This window comes from Hipposideros armiger, unplaced genomic scaffold (genome assembly GCF_001890085.2).
Source record: "Hipposideros armiger isolate ML-2016 unplaced genomic scaffold, ASM189008v1 scaffold_135, whole genome shotgun sequence".
NCBI lineage: Eukaryota > Metazoa > Chordata > Mammalia > Chiroptera > Hipposideridae > Hipposideros > Hipposideros armiger.
In genome coordinates this window covers 2,664,210-2,690,829 of record NW_017731485.1, presented here as the reverse complement: position 1 = coordinate 2,690,829, position 26,620 = coordinate 2,664,210, and the positions used below count along the sequence as shown (strand labels likewise).

Sequence of the window (26,620 nt, the reverse complement as noted above, 5' to 3'; positions counted from 1 at the left end):
GTTTGGGCAAGAGAATCAACCTCTAGAGCAGCGGTTCTCAACCTGTGGGTCGCGACCCCTTTAGGGGTCGAATGACCCTTTCACAGGGGTCGCTTAAGACCATCGGGAAACAAAAAGATGTTTACATTACGATTCATAACAGTAGCAAAATTACAGTTATTGAGTAGCAACGAAAATAATTTTATGGTTGGGGGTCACCACAACATGAGGAACTGCATTAAGGGGTCGCGGCATTAGAAAGGTTGAGAACTGCTGCTCTAGAGTAACCAGGACTCTGGTTTTCGGCTGACTCTCAGTGTGTAAATGAGCCGTGTTCCCGAGATGGCGAGTGGATTGTCTAGAACTCAGAATTCATTCTACAACAGAAACGACAGGCCTCAGGGGTTGCCAGGTGCAAGCCTGACCCATAACCGTCTATCTGATCTACACTAGAGTTTGAATATCATACCTTTGAAAGCTACTCAGTCAAAAACAATACAATTTTAATGCTGGCAACTAAACAATCAGGAAAGCAGTACATGTCTTACTTAAGTATTGGCACTCATGGGAAAGCAAGTTTAATTAAAAGGAAATGAGGAAATGTCAGAAGTCTTGAGATTCTGAAGGACTCTTTCAGTGACTTCAGATATTGATGATATGTCTTTATTTCATCTGATTTCATATAAACACGTGACTTCCCAGGTGTACAGGGACCAGTCCTACATTTATCCGCCTCACAAATGAACAACAGTGGGAAAGAGAGAGCAGATCACCCCAACACAAAGATCTATATAAAGCACATCATATGTAAAGCACATCATCACTATGCTCTACAATCAAAACCTAGAATGTTTAATAGTGGATCTTCAAATACTAATAATGCAAAATCCACGTCCAAAATGTGATGGATCATTTCAAATGAAAAGTAAAATGGAAGGTGAATTATAAGTCTGCCGTGCTGCGTTAACTAGGGGGGTGGTTGAGTCGTAAAGGATGAGAAGAGTGACATCTAGTGTTCATATGTGTGGCAGTGTTTCCCTAAGTGAGGGACAGAGCCCATGGTTTGTTTCAGGTGGTGCTGTTCAAGGGCAGGACGTTAATTAGCATAGAATCACAGAATGAGAAAGTTAGCTCTTCAGTCCATTCTCTCTCAATCCGTAATGAAGATAGCAAGAGTTGGTGCTAATTTAAGACAATATATTATAGCTGTTCTGTGTGGGTTTGAATCCTGGCTGTACCACTCACTGGCTGTGTAACTTTGGGCAAATTGCTTCAATTCTCTATGCCTCAGTTTCCTGGTCAGTAAAATGGGGTTAACGATGGCACCTACGTTTTTGAATTTCAATGAGTTAATTTATGGAAAGTACTTGACACATAGTAAGTGCTACTTAAGTGTTTGTTTTAATTACTAGTATTCCCCCCCCCCCCACTGCTTTTAACACTTGGCCATTTCCTTTTAAAAGAGAAAGCAGGCCTCAGGCACAGAACATAAGGCACAGCACGCTGGAATATAATAGCAGCATTTTCTTTTCGTTGTCTTTGTTTTTTTCTGGTTACCTTCCACTGTAGTTGAGAGCTGTTTGTGCAGAAACACTCGAGGCTGTGTTCTGTGCCATAGTCTCACAGTGCCCATTTGAGAGGTGACGAAAGAGCACATGACTTGCTCAGCATCACAGAGCCAGTGAATGGGGACCCCAGTGGACTTGTTTTGTTCCTCGGAGACTGAGGTTGTCTTTGCCGATCATTTATTTAGCACAGGTTCACTGCAGAAATTATAATAGTTTCACAAGCCAATAGCAACAGGATAACATCTCTTAATAAGCCAATAAAGAAATAACCTACTTCAAATGAAGTTCCAGTTGTTTCAGGCAAGAGGAGTTCAAGGGAAATAAAGCCCACATTGAGGTGTACCTTTCTATGGGTGGGCTCTTAGAAGAGAGCTTAGCCAACCAAGAGCTGCTGTCCAGCTGCCAGGGCAAAGGGAACGTTTCTAGTTGCCAGGGCACATTGCTAGGGAATGATGGTGCCATGTTGGGGGGAAAGAGAGTCTCCTTCGTGGGGCTGCAGCGTGGTTTTCGCCACTGCTGGTAAAGAGTCGCCTTAACATGGCGGGACCTAATGCCTGAGGCCTTTGGAGCGCTGTGTAGACCAGCAAAGCGTCCCTTTGCCCAGACCGACCACTCGGTGGGTCCTCACAAACCCTTCGCATTGAAAGGCTCACTGTCTCCGCCATGGCTGCTCCTCTACATGTTCTTGTCTCTGAGGCCCCAGCAGGGCCCGTCGTTAGCTGAGCTACTGAGTGTTTATCGCTGACGGCAGATGTCAGAAAGCATCCTGACGCAGCTTTTTCAATGTAGACAGCTTCGCTTTTAGAGCAAACAGCTTCATTTACGTCATTAAAAGTTGCATTTGAAAGCATATCAGACCAGTCAATTCCCAGCAGTACCACGTGCCTTTCCTCTCTCCCACGCTTCCTCTTCCGGTGTCCTCTGTCCCCTCCAGCGTGGCTCAGTCAGCCACAGCAGATGGGTTTGACCCCGTGTCCACCGCCTGACCCACTGCAGTGAAAGCCCTGACAAGTACAGGCCCATGCAGAACCCCACTTAGGGTTCAGGCAGGCACCCAGGAGCAGGTCTAGACTGGGGTCCCAGCGGGTTGAACCATGCTCAGGCCCATCCACAGTCATCAGATGCTGTGGGGTAGTTTCTTTGCCAGTGGGACTGAGCCGGCCGCCCCTTAGGATGCCATCCTCCACCCTAAGGGAGCATGGCCAGCTCTGGCACCATTTATGGCCCAGCTGTGTCACATGGACTGCAGTGGTTGCACTGGATGCTCACCCAGGCCTCTTGTAGTGTCACACTGCCTGATGGTCACTACACTCCAGCTGGAGGGCACCTTGCTGTTCTCCCCCCTGCACGTCTATGCCTGGAGTGTGTGTTCCCTGGCTCTGGATCTTGGCTCGGAGAGGCCTTCCCCAACCACCACCCCAGCCAAAGTGACCCCCACCCCGCCCCGCCACCTCCACCTAGTCATTTTCCATGACATTTCCCTGCTTCCTCTTCCTAGTAGAACTGCTTGTTTCTGAAATTGTGTCCATTGATTTCATTTCTTCACTGGGCATCCCCCCACATTAGGATGTCAGCTCCAAGGAGGCAAGAACGTTTCTGTCTCGTTCACACTGTAGCTCCAGCACCAGGGACAGTGCCTCGTTCACAGCAGGGCTTAGAGACACCCATTGGAGAAGGGAGGAAATGCCAGCCTCCAGAAGAGGCAAACAAGGCCGACTCGGAGCCTCAAGTCAGCTCTCCCCACCCTCTGGCTCCCAGGAAGCATTGCCAATGTTGAATGCTTGCCAGGAAGGACTTCAGCCCTGCCACGGAGGCCACCACCCACACCCTGAGCTTAGCACTGTGGAAGTGCCACAGGTGTCACTAGGTACAAATCAGGCGTCCGTTTCACGGCCAGACTTCTGAGGACATTCTTCCTCTAAAACTGTCACCCACTGCTCCTGCCTGTGGCCTCTGGATGGACAGCATTAACTCATTTCCTCCTCCATCAGTCAATAAATATTTGTTGGGCGCCCTCAGACTGATAGGGAGGCAGAACTCATCCGCCTGAAATGGTACGCAGAGTGCAAGTGTGGAAATAAACAAAGAGCTCCCCAGTGAGAACAAACAGGCAGTTGACTCAGAGCTTGCACTAGCAAGGGAGGCAGCCACCGTCGCTGTCAGAGGCAGGCAGGAGAGGGGGAAAGCTTACAGCGACAAAAGAGGGCTCAGGTGTGCCCCGGGGGCGGCTGGCGCAGGGGGAAGCTGGAGGCGCATCCTATGGCATTGGTTAGGGGGCATGTTTGGTTTTCTCTGGTTGGTCCTCAGCTGGCAACGGGACAGAAAATAGGAAAGCTGGCCATACTGACTGAGTCCTGCTTTCAGGTAAGACCAGTCAGAGTTGGCAACCCTCGGGCCTCTGCGTGGAGAGAATCTACGGCGTCCTCAGCCTCTCCCTTGCTTTGCACGGTTTTCCGTTTGACTCTGGCTGCTTTTCTTGCAGAGGCTGCAGGACAAGCCCCAGCCGTCAGCTTGGGAAGACTCGGAAGATTGGCTTTCAACTCACAGTTTAAAGTTTGAGAAGCTCACCTTGGCTGACCTGATAAGGCAGGGCACAGCTGTGCTGTAAGTCTGATGCCATCCCCTCACCCCCACCTGCAGGGACACTCCCAGCCCCCTGGGTCCCAGAGGCCCCTTCATAAGCCTTTGCTTCTTCAGGGAGGAGGGCAGCAATATCATGAAGAAGACGCACTTCTCCGCCCAGCTCATCCACCAATTTGAATCAAAGCTGTCTGAGTAAGTACGCTTCTCAGAGTCCCCACGAGCCCAGAGCTCAAAGATGATGTCATGTCAGCAGCCCGAAAGTAGCTTGGTTCACACAACAATCTCTGTGGGACCTTGGGCAGGTCCTTTCCACGTCTAGCCCCAATTTCCTCTTCTCTCAAATAAAGAGGTTGGACCCTATTTTTGTCAGCCTTCTAAAATCTATGGTCCCTTTGGATAAACACATAAAACCTCACAGCCACATTTGACGTGTAATGGTTAAGAGTGACCACTTTTAATGACCAGTGGGCTGGGTTCATAGTTTTGCAAATGAGTGTCAAAATATGCCGGTTTCCCACCAGCTTCTGCTGGCATGGACATACATTCCATCCCAGTTTGTAATCTGATCCATGCTTACTGTTTGCCTGAGGTTTCTTTCAAAGCTAGAATAGTAATTAATAAATTAACATTTATTAATGGGTCAGGAATTCTGAGGGCTGCATGCATTATCCTATGCAAGCTTCACAACAGCTAGAAATAATAGTACGTATTACTCTCGAGTTAGCCAAAAGCCAGTCGCTAAATGATCAATTTGTTCAATTTATCAAAACATGTAAACTGTAACTTTTATAACAATTTTTATTGGGTTGGAAGGTTTAAACGGTTTTCAAAGAATTCTGCAGTATTTCAGTTCATTGGTTTTAATTGTGAATCCAACATTTTAAGGCATGTTTGAGTCTAGTCAGGTAATTGGTCATTTGGCAAATTGATTTTCAAGGGATTGGCTTTCTTTCAGTAAATTGACTCTTGGCAAATGTACTTGGATAGAGTCCATTTATTATCCTCATGTCGGAGATCACAGAACTGGCTCAGAGAGGTTACGACACCTGTCCAAGGTCACACAGCTCATAAATGGCATAGCTGGATCTCGAAGACAAGCATGTGTCACTGTGAAGCTCATGCTCTGAGCCCGAGTCATACTCATGCGTGCCTGTAACTCTGCCCACCACCCACGGCCCTATGACCTCAGAGCCGAAGGCCTTCCCTGCCCTTCTCTAGGTCCCCAGATCCCACCTGCCCATGTGCAGGGATTCAGTTCAATTCAAGTGAGCCTTTAACGTGCGCACCTGTTACAAGCTGATCTCCAAACAGCCACTGGAATGGTTTGTAATAAGGGAAGTTCAGGAAGTTCCCCTGGCTACTTATTGTTTGGAAACAAAGTCTTTTGTTCACCAGCCATGGAAACTGCTGCTGAACTGCCTCAGTTGTGGCTGCACGGCCATCTCCAGGTGACTAGGAGGTCTCACCTGGGAGGACACAGCTCTGAGAATAGCACAGTCCTTAGGAGAACACCCCAACCCTCCACAGACCTGCCCTCACTCAGAACCCACCCCTTGTCCCGCTAAACCATGATCCTTTCTGGTGTGCATAGCGTCAATAGAGAGCAGCCCACACGCGCTCCGTGTGCCTTGCACAGCCCCCTCCGTCCTTTACCCCGGCAGACAAATGCCTTTAGTTTCCTCTTTGCTAGATTCTGCCTTATAGTCTCCCACCGCCTTAGACACATCCATGCCTCCTTCCATGTAAGTGATTGTTGCTCAGTGACAAAGCTGACCTTGGGTGACTGGTCTGTCTGGTGTCTTGACAGAGCCATTGAACTCTATCAACAGAGAATTCAGTGGCTCGGAGAAAACAGCAGAAAGGTAATTGACAGCGGGGTGGTCATTCTTTGCCCTGTTTCACTCTTTTCCTCTGTATTTGTTAGAACCCTTTCAGTTGCAAATGATAGACCTCCAACTGAAATTGGCTTTAGCTAAAAAAAGGAATTTCTTGACCTGCATAAATGAAAAACCAAAGAACGCAGACATAGCTGTGTCCGGGGACTCGAACGATGTCATCTTTTTGTCTCTGGGCCCTGCTTTCCTGAGTTGGTTTTATTCTCTGGAAGACTGTCCCCAGGCTTGGGAAGATGGCCATCAGCAGCTCTAAGCTCACATGTCACCAGCTAGAGTGACATGTCAGAAGGGACCTCACCTCCATCTCTCAGTGCATCTTCCCAGGACCTGGGATTGACCTTGGCTGGGCTTGTTTAGACCAGTGTCCATCACCAAGGGGATGAGCTGTACTGACCGGCTGGACTCGCTCCAGCTCCTGCTCGCTCCTGAGGAAAAGCAGGGGGTGGGGAGAGGGGCGGACTGGGTACCCTCCCCCCAACCCCAAACCTCGTGGACTGAGAGAGGGAGACAGATGGGTACACGTGGAAAGCCAGTGTTGTTACCAGCAGAGGAAACAGATCCCAGGCAGGTGAGGACAGCAGGCGTCCCCTCGGCCATTTCACCTCAGACCCATAATAAGACGTGTCAGACTGAGGCTGACCACCTGCACATAACTTTTCTTGAAAGTTTGATTAAAAGCCTTCCTCAGACCCAGAGGGTAGAAGAGTGATCGTGGGCAAATTAACCTTTGATTTGCTTTCTTATTTGTTTTAGCCTATTTTCCTCCATCGATTACTCTTCTGGCTCACCGTTTGCTTTCACCTTAGGCATTTTCTGGAGAGATTTGGGTTGTCATGACTGGGAAGGGAGGTTGCCAGGGAGGCTGCTAAATATCCTACAACACACGGGCCAGGTCCTCACAGTGGAGGACCGTCTGGCCTGAAATGTCAGTAGCGCAGAGGGTGACAAACCCTGGTGTAGATACAGGGGAGAAAGGAAGGCGGGGCACTCCTTACCCAGTGCTTCTCAAACATCACCATGCAGCCAAACCCCCTGGTTTGGGGGTGAGGGAGCCCTGTTAAAATGCAGACTCTGATTAGGTAAGCCTGGAGCAGGACCTGAGATTCTGTGTCTACAAGAGCCCAGGCCAAGGTACTGCTGTCAGCCCATGGCCGACACCTGCAGGAATAGGCTCCCAAGGCGCCCCAATATTTAGTCTTCAGGGTGGAGGAGGGTCTGTGGGGCAAAGAAGAGTAAGGAGGACCGGCCAGTCAGTGAAGGAAAGACAGGAGAAGTGATGTCGGAAAGACCATACACTCACCGTTTCAGCGTGTTCAAACTGCGTCCTGTGCCACTCAGTTCCAGAAAGTTAAGATTTGACCATTGGGTTTGGCAAGAGTGAGGCCATTGATCACCTTGATAAATGTGGCTTCAGAGTGGGGCGGTGACTGCCTAAAGTGAGTGAGTCTCAGAGAAGTGGGGGGTAAGGAAGCGTTGCTGAAATGGGAAGCAGAGAAATAGAGGGGCAGCAAGAGGAGAGATGGGTCCTAAAACTGTATTTCCTCGTGAAGACGGGCGCTATTACGTCCTGTTTGTACGGTGATGGAAACGGTGCAGTGTGCAGGGCATGCAGGAGCTGATGGGAGGAGAAGGGATGGTTAGAGAAGCAAAGTCCCTATTTGGTGAGAGAAGGTCCAGTCATGCCCGTCAAAGCGGTGGCCTTAGGGCTTTGAGAGTTGGCTTCAGATACTGGTGACAGGAAAAAGGCAAAACGTGTGGGCAGCAGGTTAGGTAGGTTGGTGAATTCTGTGTAGAAAGACTGAAAAAAAAAAACCCCTTCGATTTGTTTGTTTTCTTTGGGAATTGGAAGCCAAATCACTTGCCGAGAGAGTGCAGAAAGGGAGCGTTGGAGGTGTGAGAGGTGTAAAATACCCATCCCTGAGAGCAGGGAAGTGAATTGAATAGGAAAATCGCATCTCCAGTGAAGCTGGATTTAAGGCAGAAAGCATCAAATGGGACCAACTGTCCCTAGGGAACCATCCATTTCACATGAATGAACATTCGGTTCACAGTGCAGCTGTAACAGAATGAATAGTGTTGTGCAGAATCAACCAGCATTGACGCGGAGATGGCAGTAGCTGTTATTAGGAACATAATGAGAAACTCCCAGAAATACCAGGGCCGCCAGCGAGCTGAGCACGTCCGCCTTAGATTGTAGAGCAGGCAGGAAATAAACAAGGCTGTAGAGACATGCCGTAAGATACGCTGATGTGATGCGGTATCGGGCCTGACCTTGTGCAAAGGATGCTTTTCTGCAGTCTGCAGGTGTTCTGTAATGGACATGTAGTCATAAGAGTTAACAGTAAATATGACGGAAAAAATGTAAAATGCAAGTGGCCCTAGATTGGGAGCAGGCAATACCCAGAGCGAAGGTCAGGACCTGGGTTTTGCTTTTCCCTCTGTGCACTGGGCTGGCCTGCCTTCTGCTGCTGCTCGCTGAGGTGGGGGTGGTTGGGCCTTCCGTCATGCGGGGCTTCCCGTGGAGGGCCTAAGAGCACTGCAGACTAGTTATTTCATGCTCTCTTGGGTTTTAGGTATTTGGCCTCATCAAGGGGGCCAAAGTCGGCCTCCTCATTGATGTGTCAGCTGTCACCAGCAGCCCTCAGAAAGAGGAGTTCCAAAACGATGTCCTGGTAAGTCTCTGGGCAGGTGCAGAGATGGATCTGGAACCAACCCCCCGCCCCTCCCTTTGTGCTGGCTAACTGGCTTTGTTTATAGCAAGTGGAAATGGGGTGTTTTACAAAGAACAATTCACACTTAATTAGCACCTACTGTGAAAGAAATATGTTGAGTTCCACGAAACTCAGTGCTTTCTGGTTATGTGTGAGCTTCTAGTATTCTCACCACAGCAGTCCCTGCTAACTTGCCTTTGTCTCCAATGCCCCCCCCTCACCCCACCCCTTGTTCCTGGAAAGCATGAGCCTTCCTGGCCCAGCTGGCTTCCTTTAGTGTCTCCATCACAGAGAAACTAAGAGCTGCAGAGGCAGATGACTGGGGTCGAACCCCCGCCACCTCCACCACTCATGGGCTCTGTGACCATGTTACCTAATCTCTCTGTGACTTGGTCACCTCATCTGTAAAATGGGGGTGATAACAGTGGTCTCTCACAGGACTGCCAGAGGAAAAAAGGAGTTTACTCAAGTTAAGTGCTCGGTACAGAGTATGACATAGAAAAAACCTCAGTGGTGTCTGTAAAGTGACATGGAGGGGCTATTTTCTTGTGGAACCTCTAGAGCTTTGGATGGGGACCTTAGCAGCAATAGCCAATTCAAAGATTTTGTAGGGCTCAATATGGGCCAGTTACCCAGACTTGTCCACTGTTCCTGGTCTTCACAGGTGTCAGGGAACAGTTTTCGGGGCAGTGTCCCCTTCTAGACAAGTCGCGCTTCCAAAGATCCCCCAGGTGGGCTGGTCTAATATGAGCCAACACAAGGCTTGTGTCGGTGGCGCGCAGGTGGAATCTCTAGCTGGGAAAAGAAGAGGGGGTCGTTATCCCATGGCTGCAGCTGAGAGCATCCCACAGGCTGGTGGCGTGCCCATTGCTCCACCCCCAGCTCGCGTGCCTGGGAAAGAAACCACTGCCCCCGCCCCTGTGACCAGCGCCCACTGAGATGGGGAACTGGCACGCACATCCACCCCCACCCCGCCCCAGCGTCTTGCAGCCCTAAGGAGCTGCTCTAGAGGGGAACTGCAGGCTGCACTCTGTGGGGGCGAGGGCGCGAAACCTCCCGGGTCCACCTACCGGGTCCGCAGGCTGAAGGCTCGTGGTCCGCCCCCACCACACACAGGACCGTGGGGTGGTCGGGAAGCACATGTCAGCTGGGGGCACTGAGCTGAGCCTCAAGCTACCCTGTGTCGGCACGGTTCAGCCTGGAGGGGCCGGCCGCAGGCCTGAGAGGCGAAGCCAGGCTCCACGTGGCCCCGGCTCTGGGACCAGTGATGTCCTTTGTCCCCCAGAGCCTCATTGATGAGCAGCTGAGCCACAAGGAGAAGCTGTATGTCCTGTCCTTTGGCACCACGACCAGCGCCCTTTGGCCGGACCCCGTGGAAGTCAGCACCTCCACGTGAGTGACTGCCCCGCCCTGTCTTGGATGTCTGTCTGTTCATTTTCCTTCCCCGAGTGTTAGCATCTTTCTCGCACGATTTAAACGCACACCCAAGACCCCATCAGATGAGTGCAAAGAGACAATTCGCAAAAGCAGACAGAGGCACCGGGAGCCAATGAACAACCCACCAAATGAAAAGACTCGACAACCCCGAGACACCATTTTTATCCAGCAAACTAGCAAAGATAGTTTTATTATTATGAAAATAATACATGCTCATCGGCAAAAGTTCACACAGAATGAAAGGACCAGAGCAAATGCGGCCCCTCTCACCTCCAGCAGCAGTTCCCTCCACCCACGTCCACAGCCCGTCACATACATGCATCTGTGCTTAGCCTCTTGTATTGAAACAAACAGCACAGCACTCTGCCCTGGCCTTGGCTTTGCACCTGGCCTTGCACCTGGCCATTCTCTCAGTACATTACAGGTCCTCCTCGTTTTGTGTAGTTTGGGCGTCTTTGGGAGTGGCAGGGGGAGAAGGGAGATGTGTAAGAGTTTCTACTTGTTATGCCAGTAAGTAGAAATTTCTTTTCCAGGAAGAGAATATCCTTGATCACCCACCATGGGTTAGGTACCATGCTAAGCACTTCGCATGTACTGTCTTATTTACTATTTGTAGCCATCACATGGAAGAGGATTTTAATCCCCATTTTGCAGATGGGGAAACTGGGGCTCAGGTTAGGGAACATCCCCAAAGCGACAGAGCCAGGCTTGGATTCCAAAGCTCGGAACAGTCCAGGGAAACCCATGCGCTTGGACTTGAGGGACTGAGGTCCCCTTGTACAGCACTAGCTGGAAAGGGAAACCTGTCCAGGTAGAGAGTGCTCAGTTCCAGCAGTGCTGGCTTTGACTCCTGCCTGTGACAGTTGCTGGGTGACCTTGACCAGTCCTTCAGCTTGCTCATGAGCAGAATGAGGCTGAGGATACCTGCTACCCCTCGCTGAGTCCTGAAGATGAAATGAAAAATAAGTACCTGGCATGTGGCATGTACTCAGGGAATGAGAGCTTTTTTCACTGTGATTTACACCGTGGTTACAAGCCCTGATCTCCAGGATGTCAGACCTGGAAGTGACCTGGAGATCATCTAGCCAAGAGTTGCTCAACTCCAGTCCATCCTGACTTTCCTTGTGATTTTTGACAAAAAAGACATTTTTGTCATATCTCTGCCACGTATACTATTATTGATTTTTCTTCATATCGGCCCTGTTAGTTGTTGAAGGAAACTGTCAGTACGTGACTGAGAAGCCCATATCACTTGCCGTAATTAGAAAGCAGCCAAAAAATGAATACAATGAAAGCAAACGAAACAGTGATGTTATCTTCCAGCTTGAAACCTGTTGGCTAGCGAAGGCGCTAGGCCTCAATTTGTTCCTTCTTTGTTTAAAAAGAAGACAATAATAATGAAAGAGACTTTTAGCAGCACGATGAGTTTTATTTGTTTGTTTTGGTCAGACTGAAAGAGAACTGGAAAGAGCAGAGCTCGCACTAGAACCATGTGACATATTGAACCAGGAAAACATTGTGTTGAGCCATTGTCCCTGTTCCCCAGTGGTGTGTCTTCCAGTCCGCATGGGATGTAGCCCCACAGCCGCGTGCCTTTGCTTAGCTCCCTCTTAGAGTTGGGGGGTTTCCTCTGTGCTTCAGGTGAGGGTTGCCCCCTGAAGAGTTGGGGGCAGGGTGGGGAAGAAGGGACTCAGGCAGAGCTGCCAGAAGCTCAGACCCTAGCGTCAGACCTGGTTTGAAATCTGTGTTGCCAGTTGCTTCCAGTATCACCTTGGCAAGTCCTAGCTCTGCACCTCAGTGTCCTCATCTATAAAATGCGAATAAGGCACCCACCTTAGAAATATCGTTAGGCTTCAGTGAGCTCGCATTTGTCCTGGGCCTGGCGCCCAGGAAGGGTGCTGGTGTCTCCATTATGTCTCCCCAGCCTCCAGGAGCTCACGCTCTGGGTCAAGAACCTGAAGCCCGATGGAGGCAGCAACCTGCTACAAGCCCTGAGGAAAATCTTCATGCTTGAGGGGCTGAATTCTCTGGTGACCATCCTGGGGAGCTGGTAGGTCTCCTTTCCCATGCGGGTAGCAGGCGACATGAAGGGGACTGGAGAGCTCATCAAGCGTGACTCTTCACATGCGCTTCATGGAGGGACTGTTTCCACAGGCTGTCTGTCTATAGGTGGTGGGGCAGGGCCACTAGGGCCGGCCAGGCCCGCAGTCCCCTCCGCCCTGCACCTTACATGGATGACAGGGGCACAGGTGGTGAGCTAGACTCAGTGGATGACCCATTTTGCTCTGGAGTGTCCTCATGCTGGGGCGCCCCCTTCTCTTCTTCCGTCTGCTCCCCAGCCCAGACCAGCCTGCTGAAATCCTGTCTGACTACATCCAACAGTCCACCATGGGCAGGGGCCTCCTCACCCACATCGTCACCTACAAATGCGCCAATCAGTTGCCCCCGGTAAGTACCTGAGATTCCCCAAGGCTTCCCTTGGATTGGCCATAGCGCGCGGGGCCAGCCTGTGAGGCTGCCCGCATGGACAGGCCCCACACTGTGGACCAGAACGCGACTCTCCTTGTGCCTAGTGCTCTCTTTGGGAAGAGGGGAAGTGGTGGGCAGCTGGGAGGTTCGGTCAAGGAGAAAGCTTGTTAGAGTCTTGCATTGCCCTGGGGAGGGCTGACCCTGTCGCCACCGCACAGGCTGTCCTGAAGAACCTTGCAGAAGCTGTCGGGGGCCGCTACCACTGTTATAGCCCGGAAGCGGAGGTAAGCCTGCTGCCCCTCCCCTCCCTGCCTGCCTCCAAGGTTGTGCCCGGGGATCTGGACCAGGGCAGGTCGTGCTGTGCATTTGCTTCCCAGCCCTCTCCCAGGCTCAGTGGGTTCATACAGGTCCAGTCAGGTTACAGTGAACATGTGGGAAGAATAGGGACGTGAAGTCACAAGAGATCCTTTGGTCAGTGTGTCTGATGAGCTGAAGTCACAAGAGATCCTTTGGTCAGTGTGTCTGATGAGCTGGTCACACGCCTGTGAGCCCAGAGACCCTTTTCAGCCCAGCAGGTAGGGTCCTGCGTCTCTCTCCAGTCGCCATCAATGTGGCTCCCCATCTCTGCTCCCACCAAAGCTTCGAGTCTGAATGAGTTGCCTCAGTTCTGTCTCCTGGGTGGACCCCCGCTCCTGCAGGGGACCCGCCACAACCAGTTCCAAATGAGCAGTCAGTTTCCTACCAATCCACCCGTTAGCAGCCTCACCCCAGTTAATGATAGCATCACACAGCCCGTGTCCACAATGGAGGTAACAATTAGCAAACGTGTGTGGAGGCCCACGTGGCAGGCTGAGACCCAGCCGTCTGTTCAGCTAACAGGCTGGGTCTTTCCTGCTAACCTTTAAGAGCTACGTGTCAATGAATATTTGCATCTCACACGTTCAAGTGTCACAAAGTCTAGCATTTCACACGAGGGAGCCAAGGTCAGGCACCGTTCTCCTCTCGTTTACCTCATTTCCCAGACTATTTGTAGGGGTCACAGACTGCAGGGTAGGAAGGTACAGTAAATGAGTGAAACTGGGCTGCTTTAAAAAGTGTTTCATCTTGGGATGACCATTTAGCTCAGTTGGCTAGAGCGTGGTGCTGATAACACCAAGGTTGCCCGTTCGATTCCCACATGGGCCACTGTGAGCTGTTCCCTCCTCACAAGAGTCAAGTAAACCATTGTAGCATGAAAGCAATGTGTAACCAGTGACTATGGCTGTTCCCCAATAAAATTTTAAAAAGAAAGAAAGAAAAGAACTATTTCACCTTAAAAACCTGCGGCCCTCTTGGCCTCTCTGTTGTTTTTTACTCTTGATGGAGATATTGATACAACAGATTTCATTGTCTTCTTTAATATGAGCAAAACAGCAGTGCAAGAATGATAGAAAATTACAACTGACTCTGACGGAGGGCGGGGGGGGGGCCAACAGAGAGTGGTCGGAGCCGGGGTAACCGAGATGGCATGTGGCTCATCTAAAGAGGCGCCTCTCTTAGCCCCAGCCAATCGCTGCTCTATGAATGTGACCCCAGGATGCCAGGTTTTCCGATTTTTCAAGAAGAGCCAGAAATCTGGATTATTTTGTCTGTGTGATTCCTTTACATTTAAAAAAAATTGAGGTGAAATTCACAAGAGATAAACATTTTAAAGTGAACAATTAGTGGTATTTAGTACATTTACAATGTTGTGCAACCACCACCTCTATCTAGTTCCAAAGCATTCTCATCACCCCAAAAGGAAACCCCATAACCTCCTAAGCAGCCACTCCCTGGTCCCTCCCCGCCACCTGCCCCATGGCCCCTGGCAAGCAGTCTGCTTTCTGTCTGTATGGATTTACTTAGTGTGGATATTTCATTTCAGTGGAATCATATTCCTTTCTTTCAGTGAGCATAATGTTTTTGAGGGTCATCTATATTGTGGCAGGTATCAGTACTTCATTCTTATTTATGGTTGAATAATATTCCATTTTCTGGATATACTGCATTTTGTTTATCCAGTCATCAGTTGATGGGCCTTTGGGTTGTTTCCACCTTTTGGCTATTGTGAGCTGCTGTAAACATGGGTGTACATGGATCTGAGTCCGTTTTCCAGGATTTGGGGTACATACCTAGGAGTGGCACTGCTTGGTCACGGGGTAGTTGGGTTTCATTTTTTTGAGGAGCCACCAAACTGCTTTCCACACCGTTTGACATCCTCACCAGCAAGGTACCGGAGTTGGGATTCTCAGCTTCCTCACCAGCACTTGTTATGGCCCTTTAAAAATCACTATTATGGCCCTTTGAGCGTCTTGACCCTTGCCTTTGCTCAGGGCCCACTCCAAACTCTTTGGAGTGTATTTTTTCTCCTAATAATGCCACCTTGAGCCTTGAGCCGGGTTTCTTGATGCTCTTCCCACTCCTACTTTTTTGGAATGTACTATCTCTTCTAATAAACTTTCTTTGCCACTTTAAAAAATAATAATAAAAATTATTATTATTATTGGCATCTTAGAGGGTGTAAAGTGTTCCTTTACATTTTGGGGTTAGACAACCCTTCAGTTGTATAAAACCACTGCAGGCCAGTGCTGACCAATGCAACATGACATGTCTGTCCCACACATGCACCCCAGTTTGTAACGTCTGGTTTAAAGAGCCTGTCACTCAGCTTTAGGAATTGACGTGACCGTTTGCCTTCTCCTGTCTTGGCTGCAACCGGTAGCTAAGTGACTCCTGGAGGGCTGATTCCTCCCACCATCCCCAGATCTATACCAGCCGGGATGTGGACCAGCTCCTGGCCGAAATCCAGAAGGCCCAGAGCCTCCTAGGCCACGTCCAAGCCCTGCACCCCAGCACCCCGTGCCAGGAGCTCACCAGCCTGATGAAGGAGGTAGGTGGTGTGAGCAAAGCTTCTGGGACCTTCTCCCGGAGGCACTCAGTTGGCCTCACTCCATTCTCTTTTGTCACCTGTCACTCAGATGGCAGGTCTGCAGAGCCCCCACTCCTGAAAGTAAAACAAGGCAAAATGTCCTCCACTGTACCCCATCACTCAGAGCTGGGTGAGCCGGGCCGGCCTTCCACGGTGCCAGAGGGTCCTGGTGGACTTTCCACCTGAAAAATGTATTTCAGAGAAAGGCTGGCAGGCTCCTGCCACCTCCTCCACCCGCCCCACCCTCCTCCCCAGTTTGGAGAATGATGAAAACCTCAACCACACAGAGTAGGCTCTCCCGGCCCAGCCCATCAGGACAAATGCCCCTGCTTGTTGTGAGTGTTAATTTAACACTGGCAGCATAACTCAGCCAGCTTACGGACACAAGCACCATAAAAGCTACGTGCTGTTTAGACCGCACAGAAAGCTTAGCTGTGGACAGAGGAGAACTGGGGCTGCATTTGTGAAAGAGACGCGGCACCTAGACTGGTGTCTTCAACTTTAGTTCCAGCTCCTCTACTCATTCTACGTAATCACAGTGGCAATTAGTGTTATAATAGTCCTCATTTCCCGTGTGCTCAGTATAAGGCACAATGCTTCATTCTCTAAATATTTTGTCTGCAACAACGGTCTGTGGTAGGTAGATTATCAACCCCATTTTACAGATGAGCAAACTGAAGTTAAGGGGTCAAATAATTTGCCTGCGATCACAGCAGTAGAAATCGATTGGGTCTGAGTTGAACCCAGGCCTGTCTGAGGCCAGAACCTGAGGCCAGGAGTTTCCCTAAGTGAGAGGCATACACTACTTGTGGTTTGCAAGGTGACTGTACAGTGATATATTTAAAACGAGCTCATTATGGTAGTGATAGATCTTTCTAAAATTATTTAAGTATAAAAAAGTCCATTTTTAAAACTAAATCCAATTGAATAGTCAAAGGCTTTAATGTTACATTTTTTAAAAATTAAGTAAATAACAGTGCAGTGGCCCTCCGATACAGCAAAATTCAGGAAGGGGGTGCTGAGATGTCAGAATTTGGGGAATTGCTGTTCTGCTTTACTGCTACACGAGCTGCGTGATCTAACCTGTCAGAGCCTCAGGTTTTCAGTTTATAAATGTTGGCCGGGAGGAGCGCGGCTAGGTCAGGGTTTCTGAAATGATTTGGTGCAGAACTTCTTGTTCCCCGAAGCCTTGTGTTTTGAGCCTGGGAAGGGCCACCTGTCATCTTGGACTCCAAGGTGCTGATCTTAATGGTGAGGGTGGGGAGGAGGCCAGGAAGGTGGGCAAATGGAAGAGGAAGTGACTTCCTAGGGGCATCTCCCTCTGTCCCTGGCAATTCTAGAACTCTACAGAGAAAGGGATGGGAATGATGGAACGGGAAGGCAAAACTGCCTGTAATATACCAGGTAATGTTTTAGGATGCTCCCCATGGGGGAGCTGGGTAGGTGTGGGAGACGGAGGGCATTGCAGCTCTAAAATATGATTATGTAATGAGGCTTTTCACTTAACTTAGATTTCCACAGAGATGGCCAGAGGGCCACTCACAAGCCTCCTGCCTAAACCGCCAAAGCATGAAGCTCCCCTCACAATTGAGTTCCCAAACCTGGAGAAGACTTCTGCAGAGTGGCTAAAGGTCAATGGCCTAAAAGGTAAGCCCCCCAAAGAGGGCAGAACTTGGGCCTCAGGTCACCCATAAAAGGCATGAACCCCCTGGGGCTCCGTGAGTGGTGCCCCAAACTCCACTCCATTTTTCCAGCCAAGAAGCTCAGCCTCTATCAGGTTCTGGCCCCCAACGCATTCCCTCCCGTGGAGGAATTTGTGCCTATTCTCCAGAAAACGGTCTCGTCAACTATCCACAAGGTAACGCAGACTCAGGGTCCTCTCCGTCCTCTGCAGGGGAGCTCCTTTGTGGCATTTCCCTTCTTAATGTTCAGGAGAAAAGAGTCGTAGGCAGAGCCGGGGGCCTGGATGGGCTGCAGGCTTTGTGCCCATCAGAAAATGCAACTTGGGAGTTGAGGCAAGAGGGAGTAAATTGGGTACCGTGGTCACCTCCCCCAGGAGGGTTGTCCCCCACCCCACTCAGAACACACTGTCTCTGTGTCCTCACTGTACCTGTACAGACTTCAGCTGTAGTAGAATGACTATGGGGACAGAGTGACATGGATATGACAACTTGGTGGGCGATGGAAGAACGAGAGGAACAAATTTGATTTTCAGTGTCATGAAGGCCCATCTGGGTTCCCGAACCTCAGAACCCACGGCCAATATGTGTTAAGGCCTCTGACTATTATTCCATAAACCTCCAGCCAGATCTTGTAATAGGCTCCCGTGTTCAGAGGAGCCTCCCAAGATGGCAGCCTGATGTGCCGTCAGGCATGGTTCCCTGAGGGGACCACTGTTCTGAACGCCTTCTACTTCCAGCTCCAGACGGGGCAGCGACCTCATGGTCGGGGAGGTGTCATCTGACCCCAGATGTGGTCAGAGCCCATTTCCCTCTCATACATCTGATTCCGAGAGCCCAGTGTCCAAATTAAACTTAAAACCTTTCTGCATCTGTCCACATGTGCATCTGTCCACCTGCTCCCCCTCCTGGCCACCCCTGAGTGCAGAAGGCAATGGTACAATTTCAGTGGCATGATGGGACAGTGAAGAATATTCACGTGGACCCGCCCTTCCTCTATGAGTACCAGGTCAGTGATGGGTCTGACCAGTCAGAATATGGGGTATGGGAAGAGGGGATGGGAGGAAGGCACCAGGGAACGTGGAGACGGCAAGCCGTTAGCGGCACTGTCATCAACAGAGTCTGTGGTCCCACCCACAGGCACCTCTTGAGCTTTTTCCACCCTTGCCCCCAGCTGGGACCCGGACGCCTTAAGCAAAAGCCTTTTGGGCTTTTTTATGATCTTTTGGGGCAAGACCTACCTCCTCCCCCTTAGGGGGCAATGGAATACTTTGCTCTTTCCTTCCTGATCTTGGGGCAGGAATGGCTTGGATGCCCATGGCCTTGACACACCACTCCCAGAAGCCAACTGGGGTACACCTCCTGCTCTCACAAACCCCTTCATCGTCCCCCTTCTGTGCTGTCGCTCACTCTGTGTGGCCCATGGGTTTGCAGAAACAGCTCGGCAGAGCCCTGCGGACGTTTGAGAGGCGGATTGAGTGGCTGTCCCTGGCCAGCAGAAGAATCTGGGGCACTGTCTGTGAAAAAAGGTACCTCCCCCAAGCAGCGTTCTTGTTCCTCATGGGTTTGGTGTGTGACACAGTACTCAGCCAACCCATGGAAGCCCTGTTGGTAGCATGAGAAGCCGTCACTTAGATTAAGCATCCGCAATCACTCAGCAGAACCCCTGGGAGCAAAAGTCACACCACCATCATCACCACCAATAATACTGTCATTGTGCTACTCAGGAGTCTTTCAGTTAGAAGCAACAGAAACTAAATGCAAATTGGCTGAAACAAAGCAGGGATGTCTAGTTAAGGTAACTGAAAATTCCAGAATAGGCTGGGGAGATCCGGAGACTCGTGCCTGTCAGGAATCGGGCCCCATCTCTCAGCTCCGCTTTCTGCTCTGTTGGCTTTGTTTTCAGGCAGGCTTTCCCCTCCAGGTGGCAAGATAGCCACCTGAAGCTCCCAACCTGCTTTGGACCAGCTTGGCACTTCCAGAGCTTGGGGCCAGGGCCCACCCATAACGCCTCCCCCTAGCCAGGGTGGCCTGGTGTTCTGATTGCTGAGGGTCAAATGCCCCCTCTCAGAGTCAGCTCCACCCAAAACAAATGGACTGATAGAATCTGAGGTGATTCCCCAGGGAAAATCAGGGTGCTGTTGCCAGAGGAGGTGACGGATGCTGAGTAGGGAGAAACAGTGGGTGTCCGTGATAGCCACTAATTTCACTCCGTACCTTATTTGGTATGTTTCCCTTGCAAAGTAGTATACTTCGTAATACTGTGGATCTATTTTATCCTTCAATTCTTAACACAACCCTAGGAGGAGTCTCATTATAAATAGTTTATAGTTAAATATACCAAGGATCAGAGAGGTTTGTGACTTGCCTAAAGCCACCCAGGAAGTGGGACTTAAACCACGGTCTGCTGACCGAATCCAGTGGATTTTCTTCTGCTATCCATAGCTGTCTCAAAATCAGACTGGAGGGAGGAGGGGGAATATGAGATTTGAATGGGACTAGAGACCTTAAAACAGAGAGGAAAGAAAAAAGATACAAACATTTCCCCAGTGGCCCAGGTAGGAGCAATTCCCCATCTAACTTGCTTACCTTGTTTCTGGTTTTCCTTTAAAGACCCAAACCTGTAATAATATTGAATGCTAGTGCTTTAAAACAAGGAAATGTGTGAAAACCATTACACACAGCCCCTGCCCCTTAAACATCTCCACCATGAGGCACTATGCCATGTTCGGACCTCCTGGGAGAGCGGGTTCTGTGACCCCCTCACTCTACTGTTGTAAACCCACCTCTGTTGACCTCAAACCACAGAGAAGATTTTGGCCAGCTGTGAATCGGGCATGTAAAGTTCCCCTGGAAAAAACTTTAAATAGTAAAATGGAACAAAATGAACACTATCTGAGAGATTCGGTTCTCTTAAAGCTTGTGTTTCTTTTTAGGGTGGTTATACTGCTCGATATCTCTGCGACCAATTCCATGTACATTATTCATATCCAGCACTCCCTGCGGCTCCTGCTGGAGGAGCAGCTGTCCAACAAGGATGCCTTCAACGTCATCGCGTACGCTCCCCCGGCTCCCGGTGGGGGGAGGTCTGGTGTGTGCGCCGCCACCACTGGGCTGAGGCTTCGGGCAGGTAGCTGGCCGCCAGATGTTACCAGCACCCAGCATCCTAGGATGGCCATCGGCTTATCTGAGCCCAATGATCTTGTTTGGGGCATTGAATAATTAATGGTTGCAGGACAGTCCCACTGGGGCGAAGGTGATAAGTGGCCCCAAAACACTCTGCTTGATCAGCCAGGATAAAGTAACTCCACCCACTGCCCCATTTGGCTTCCAAACTGGTAGACACACGAGAGAAAACGAAGGGCCCCCAGGCCTGCCCCCGTCTTCGTGCCTAGCTCAGGTCTACAGGACACGGTTTCATTTAGGATTCCAAGTCTCAATTTTAATTTTATGTGTAGCTATTTATGATTAAATTATCTAGGTTTTCATATATAATGGATATATTTATATGTAACAATATAATACATATTTAAGTTATATATTTTATATAAAATAATTACATATAAATTTAAATTTTAAATATTTTGTATATATGTTTATTTTTAGCTATATATAACTATATAAATTATATATAACTATCTATACCATGTATTTAAATTATATATTGTATATAGTTTAAGTATATACAGTTACATATAACCTAACTATATATAGTTTTGTACATATATATTTTTTTAATTGGGGAATTGGGGAAGGGGAACAGCCAAGTTGTTGTCCTTCAGTCTTAGTTGTGGAGGGCGCAGCTAGCTCAGCTCCAAGTCTATTCACTATCCGGCCACCTGTGGGCAGCTAGTGGCCACTCAGCTCAAGGTGCCGTGTTCATTCTTAGTTGTGGGTGGGCGTAGCCCATCAGTGGTAGCTCAGCTCAGGCGCAGCTCACTGGCCCATGTGGGAATCAAACCGGCAACCCTGTTGCTCAGAGTTTTTGTTCTTAACCAACTGAGCCACTCGGCCGGCCCATGTATATATTTTTTATTTGCATATCATTTCAACTAACTAGGGGAGAAAGAGAAAAGGAAACCGCTTGAACTATAACTATGTTTACATAACCCCACATCTAATAGGAAGTGTGCTAAACCTATTAAGTCAGCAGTTAATATTATAGATTATTCTGTACCAGAGCCTAATCTTTTCTTAATAAATTCTATAAAAATAAATGCTTAGAGAAACATTTTAGGCAGTGCTTTTCCATTCACCCATCCATCCATTCATCCGCTCGACAGACTTACTGAGAGCCTACCATGTACCAGTCACTGTACTAGGCGTTAGGGATACAGAAGTTAAAGCACAAAAGCTGTCCTCAAGGAACTTACAGTCTATTAGTGGGAGACAGGCATGTTTAGAAATAAATGTTTTCTGCAGAAATGGGTAGAAGGCAGGACATGGGGCTGTAAAGGATCAAAGGCAGGATCAGTCCATTCCACCTGGGCAGAAAGGGGTCAGGAAACCTTCGTGGAGGAAGCAACCCTTCAGCTGAGTTGTGATGATGGTAGGAGTTTACCTTGCACCTGGGAATGATAGGGCAGCGGGGAGAAAGGGCATTCCAGGTGCAAGGAACATCACGAGCAGAGGCACCGGGGGATGAACTTTGGGGGACCATTGGGTCAGTACAAGATGGGGTGAGAGGGAGAGACAGTGCATGACAAACAAAACAAAACAAAACAAACAGGTGATGGAGGTCGCAAGACATTGGCCGTGATGAAGTCAAGAGTTCAGGTGGCAGAATAAATTCAGAACCAAAGAGCGATCATCTTTTCTTTGATAAAGGGGCTCAGGCTTCTTCTCACGGATTTAAATTCTGTCCCATAGGAAAGATGAGATGATGCATTAGGAAAAAAAAACAAAACTGTGGGCAGAGTGAAAAATGTGCTGTAAGCATCAACCAGTCAACCAGTGCTAGGGGAGGTTAAAAAGGGAGAAGTGACTCCCTTGGGGGGATGGAGAGGTTCAGAGGGACAACAAGAGCCACTGTCAACACTTCAGGAGGAGATGTGGCCCGATCTGGTGCTGGCTGTGTCTGGACAGGGGGCCCCAGCTCTGCCCGCATGGCGGATGTACCGGGACAGACACATCAGGACCAGCAAGAAAATCTCATGGCTGGCCTGGGCTGGTGACACCCTATCATTTTGGGGCTGTAATCAGAATTTGCCTCCCTAAGAGCCTGGGGAGCTCAAAGCTGGGGCGCAGACTGGACCAATCTGCTGCCTAAGAACAGCTTTCTTTCCTTCCCTCCCAGGTTTGGAGGCACCATTGAAAGCTGGCAGCCCGAGATGGCTCCTGTGAGCCAGGACAACTTACAGAGCGCCTGGCGGTAGGTGACCGATGGGCAGAGGCTGCCCCTGCTGGGTCAGAGCAGCCTGGGTGGTGCTGTTTTCTCTGTTCCCTCCACCGGGAGTAGCTCTCTAGAATACCTGCCCTCTGGCAGGCATGGGCATGAATTGGAAAATTCCTTCGGCCCCTGCCTCTCCCTCTGGGCCTCGCTCCGCCCCCCTCAGCATGGCCTTCCCTACCTCCCAGGTGGGCCCTGAGCCTGCGCTGCTGGGGCAGCAGGAACGTCCTCAGTGCCCTGCGCAAGGCTGTGGAAGTGGACTTCAAGGACAAAGACAAACACCAATCACAGGGCATCTACCTCTTCACCGGGGGCGTTCCCGACCAGGACATGGTGGGTAGGCCGACCCCCCAGGCGTTGCCATCCTTCATTACCCCACACCTTCCCCTAGGTGGACGCCTGGCAACTGTTTCTCCAGTGTGATTTTCCAACCTCGGCTTTATTGTGCAGGAGAATCACCCGGGGGGCTGTTCAAATACAGATCCTGGTTCCCAGGGTCTGGCCTGGAGCCTGAGCTCTGCGACCCTGATGAGTTCCCAGGGGACCAGCGTGTAACACTTAGGGTATCCAGCTCCTCGGCCATACCCTATTAAGATAGAGAATTGAGACCCAGCTCACTCGGTTTCTATACTCAGTGCCGAATTCCAGCTCAGGCACACAGTAGGCCCTCAGGACAGATGGTCAGGTGCTGCCCTGAGCCCAGCAGCCTCAGGAGCCCTCCACTGCGGGCGCCTCCTGCCCGCTCTCTCCCCCCACAGCACGTGCTCAGCGCTTACGTGGCCGAGGCCTGTGGCGGCTGCGACCTCCAGCTGAACGTGTGTCTCTTCTACGCGGGCGAGCCCCAGATGGACACCATGCCCCCTGCCTGCTACGCCAGCCGCACCGACACGGCCGCTGCCTACAGAGAGGTCACCCGGGCTGCTGGTGGCCGCTTCCACTGGTTTGGAGACACAGGTGCGTGAGTGGTGGCTGGTTCCTCCTCCTCTTTCTTTCTACTTGTCTTCGGTACCAACATAGCTAGCTCCCTGTGCCACAGAGGTACTCCAGGAAAGTGGCATGTTCTCATACTCAGTACATATTCATTGCAGGGGGACGATGGTGATGCCTGCACAACAATGTAAATGTCCTTAAAGCCACTGAACCGTACACTTAAAAATGGTTAAAACAGTCAATTTTATGTTAGTGTATTTGACCACAATTTTTTTAAGTTAAAAAAAAGGAAAGTAAAACTGTTGTAAAATGCTTGAGATCGTCAGAGCTGGAAGGAGCCCTAAGGTCTCTTAGTTTAGTATTTCCCAAAAGGGGGAATGTTTACAACAGGTGGTTGGCAAGACAGTTGTGCACGGAACTCGGATCAACAGATTTTTTTTTATTGTGATAGTTGTAGGGGGTAAGAATGTGCCACCCTAGAACATGCCACTTGGGCATAAGAATTATTTTGAGCTGAAGACAACTGTAAAACAGCAGAAGCCAAAAAAGCTCTCTGCACCCCCCTTGCAGTTGCCTAAGAGCAGGACATACATTTACGTTTGTAAAGGGGTCTCCTCTCCTGTGCCAGGAGGAGGAGACTGGCTCTTACACTCTTAATCACGGGAGACAGCTTTAGACTCGCATCAGCCCAGAAGGTACCAAGAGGGATCTACAGAACAAACCTTACCAAAACAAGGATTATCTTCCATCATCCCCCTCCCCCACATTTACCTCCCACTGTTTGCTGCCTCTAAAAGCCTAGCCCCTTTCCTTGTCACTTCTACACGAATGCATTGTTCTTACGCTGTGTAAGCCCCAGTTCCACGCCTCAGTACGTTTCTCCTAAGGTGTGCCTGCTGCCTTCATTCAGAAACTGTTTTTCCCTTGTTCATCTGTCTTTTGTCAGTGTAACTTCCAAGGCCTCAGCCAGAGAATCGAGGAGGGAAAGTTTTTTTCCTCCCCTAAATAGTAGTTTTATTCTTGTTTTAACATTTCATTAAAAATGCGCTAGTTTTCCATTGTTGGCAGTGACATAACTTTTTTAAAGATATACTTTCTAAAGATGTTAACTAGACTTTTTTGTGGTGATCATTTCCCAATACAGTTGACCCTTGAACAAGGCAGGGAGGGGTTAGGGGCACCAAGTCCTCACACCTGTGCAGCTGAAAATCCACCTATAACTTTTGACTCCCCCAAAACTTAACTATTAATAGGCTACTGTTGACGGAAGCCTTACCAATAACATATATATTGTATAATACGTATTTTGTAAGTTATAGGTATTGTATACTGTATTCTTACAATAAAGTAAGCTAGAAGAAAGAAAATATTAAGAAAATCATAAGGAAGAGAAAAATATATTGACAGAATTTGTTGAAAAAAATATGTGTATAAATGGACCCATGCAATTCAAACCCATGTTGATCAAGGGTCAACTCTATATACAAATATCGAATCATTATGTATAATAGTACACCTAAAATTAATAGAATGTTATATGTCAGCAATAGCTCAATAATGTCTGTCTACTTTTAAGTAAATGAAAGTGAATTGATTAAAAATATAAATGAATCGTTTCAGTGATAAGCTGATAAGGCAAAGTTATGACGTGATGTAGGAGTGAGCGAGGCTTGGGACACACACACGAATGCATCCCAACCTCCTGATTTACAGATGAGGAAAGGATGCCCAGGAATATGAGATGCCTCTGGTTACAAAGTTAGTTCCAGCTGGGGCTGGAACTCTGGGGCCGTGTCCTAGCTTTTTCCATGAAAAGTGTTGGGCGTATACATTTAAGCTAGTATTGATGATCACTAATAGTACCAAACACTTACAGAACAATTATTTCATGCCAGACGTGGTTCTAAGCATTTTGCATATATTATGATTCATTCCTCACAGTAATCCTAAAGTGGGTTATTATTATCCCAGATAGGGAGGCTGAGACGCAGCCCAAAAAACACAGGGGCAGTAAGTGGTGGGGCCAGGATTTGAACCCAGGCAGGTCAACTTCAGAGTCTGTCTTCTTAGTCATACTGTAGTCACTACAGACATTAGCTACTTTATGGGTTTTTGTGCTTGGTAACATTAGCTACTTTAAATAATTCCACGTGGGTCTTTTTTTTTTTCACTGGAATAGCAGGATCTTTACTCTTAACCTCGTCTTCCTGTGAGTAAGAGCTTGTGGCTGGGTGCCCAGGGCGCTGGGGCCCAAGGCCAGCCCCACTGTTGGTAACCTCACTGTGTGGCAGGGGGCTGGCCAGCTCAGCCCGTTCAGACCCACCCTGCTCCTCCGGCTGGAGTCACCTCCTTACATCCCTGCTGTGCACAGACACTAGCCCGTATCTACACCCCTCCCCCACACTCACGATATGCTTTGTTTCCAGGCATTTATGAAAGTGATGACATCAATGCCATCATGTCTGAGATGGAAAAGGCTCTCAACTACTCCCAAAAGGTACACCTTGAGGGGTGGGACAGCTGACTGTACTGGCTTCTGTATTATTCCTGAGTCTGCCATACGAGTGCCATGAATGAGTTGGCTTAAGACAACAGATATTTGTTCTCTCACAGTTTCAAAGGCTAGAAGTCTGAAGTCAAGGTGTCAAAAGGGCCATGTTCCCTCTGAAGACTCTGGGTAGAGTCCCTTTCTAGCTTCTGGTGGCGACAGTGCTAAAGAAAAAAAAATGCACTGGATGCTTGTTAAAAATGGCAAGGAAGACTTTATTTAAGACTAGTACAATAGGGGAGAGAGAGTGACCTCAACTCCAAACACGCAAAGACAACTTGGACAGATGTATAGCCAATGAGCAGAGTGACAGGCTCACGGATGGAAAATTACTAAGAGAAACTCAATTAGTTTCCAAGGATAGGGGATTCTTATAGAAGGCAGGCCAAGGACCTAGACAGCAAGGCTGGGGATGAGGACCTTGATCACATATCAAGGGTGGGGGGATTCTCCCTGAACCAACTTAGCAGGAATCTTTGCTAACA

General features: G+C 49.2%; 1 protein-coding gene across 3 annotated transcripts in view; it reads left to right on the top strand.

Annotated features, from left to right (window-relative positions):
* The window catches only part of VWA3A (von Willebrand factor A domain containing 3A), a 47,272-nt gene that overhangs the window by 4,858 nt on the left and 15,794 nt on the right, over nt 1–26,620 (top strand). For 2 of the 3 annotated variants that reach the window (XM_019649923.1, XM_019649926.1), the window contains exons 4-21: nt 4,030–4,151; nt 4,245–4,322; nt 5,938–5,992; nt 8,599–8,697; nt 10,022–10,128; nt 12,098–12,223; nt 12,513–12,621; nt 12,861–12,926; nt 15,425–15,550; nt 17,101–17,236; nt 17,344–17,447; nt 18,197–18,277; nt 18,703–18,797; nt 20,205–20,324; nt 22,565–22,639; nt 22,846–22,990; nt 23,416–23,611; nt 26,014–26,084. In XM_019649923.1, coding sequence (XP_019505468.1) covers nt 4,030–4,151; nt 4,245–4,322; nt 5,938–5,992; nt 8,599–8,697; nt 10,022–10,128; nt 12,098–12,223; nt 12,513–12,621; nt 12,861–12,926; nt 15,425–15,550; nt 17,101–17,236; nt 17,344–17,447; nt 18,197–18,277; nt 18,703–18,797; nt 20,205–20,324; nt 22,565–22,639; nt 22,846–22,990; nt 23,416–23,611; nt 26,014–26,084 — 1,911 coding nt within the window. The remainder of the gene's footprint in view (nt 1–4,029; nt 4,152–4,244; nt 4,323–5,937; nt 5,993–8,598; nt 8,698–10,021; nt 10,129–12,097; nt 12,224–12,512; nt 12,622–12,860; nt 12,927–15,424; nt 15,551–17,100; nt 17,237–17,343; nt 17,448–18,196; nt 18,278–18,702; nt 18,798–20,204; nt 20,325–22,564; nt 22,640–22,845; nt 22,991–23,415; nt 23,612–26,013; nt 26,085–26,620) is intronic. The other variant, XM_019649924.1, reaches the window with a different exon arrangement.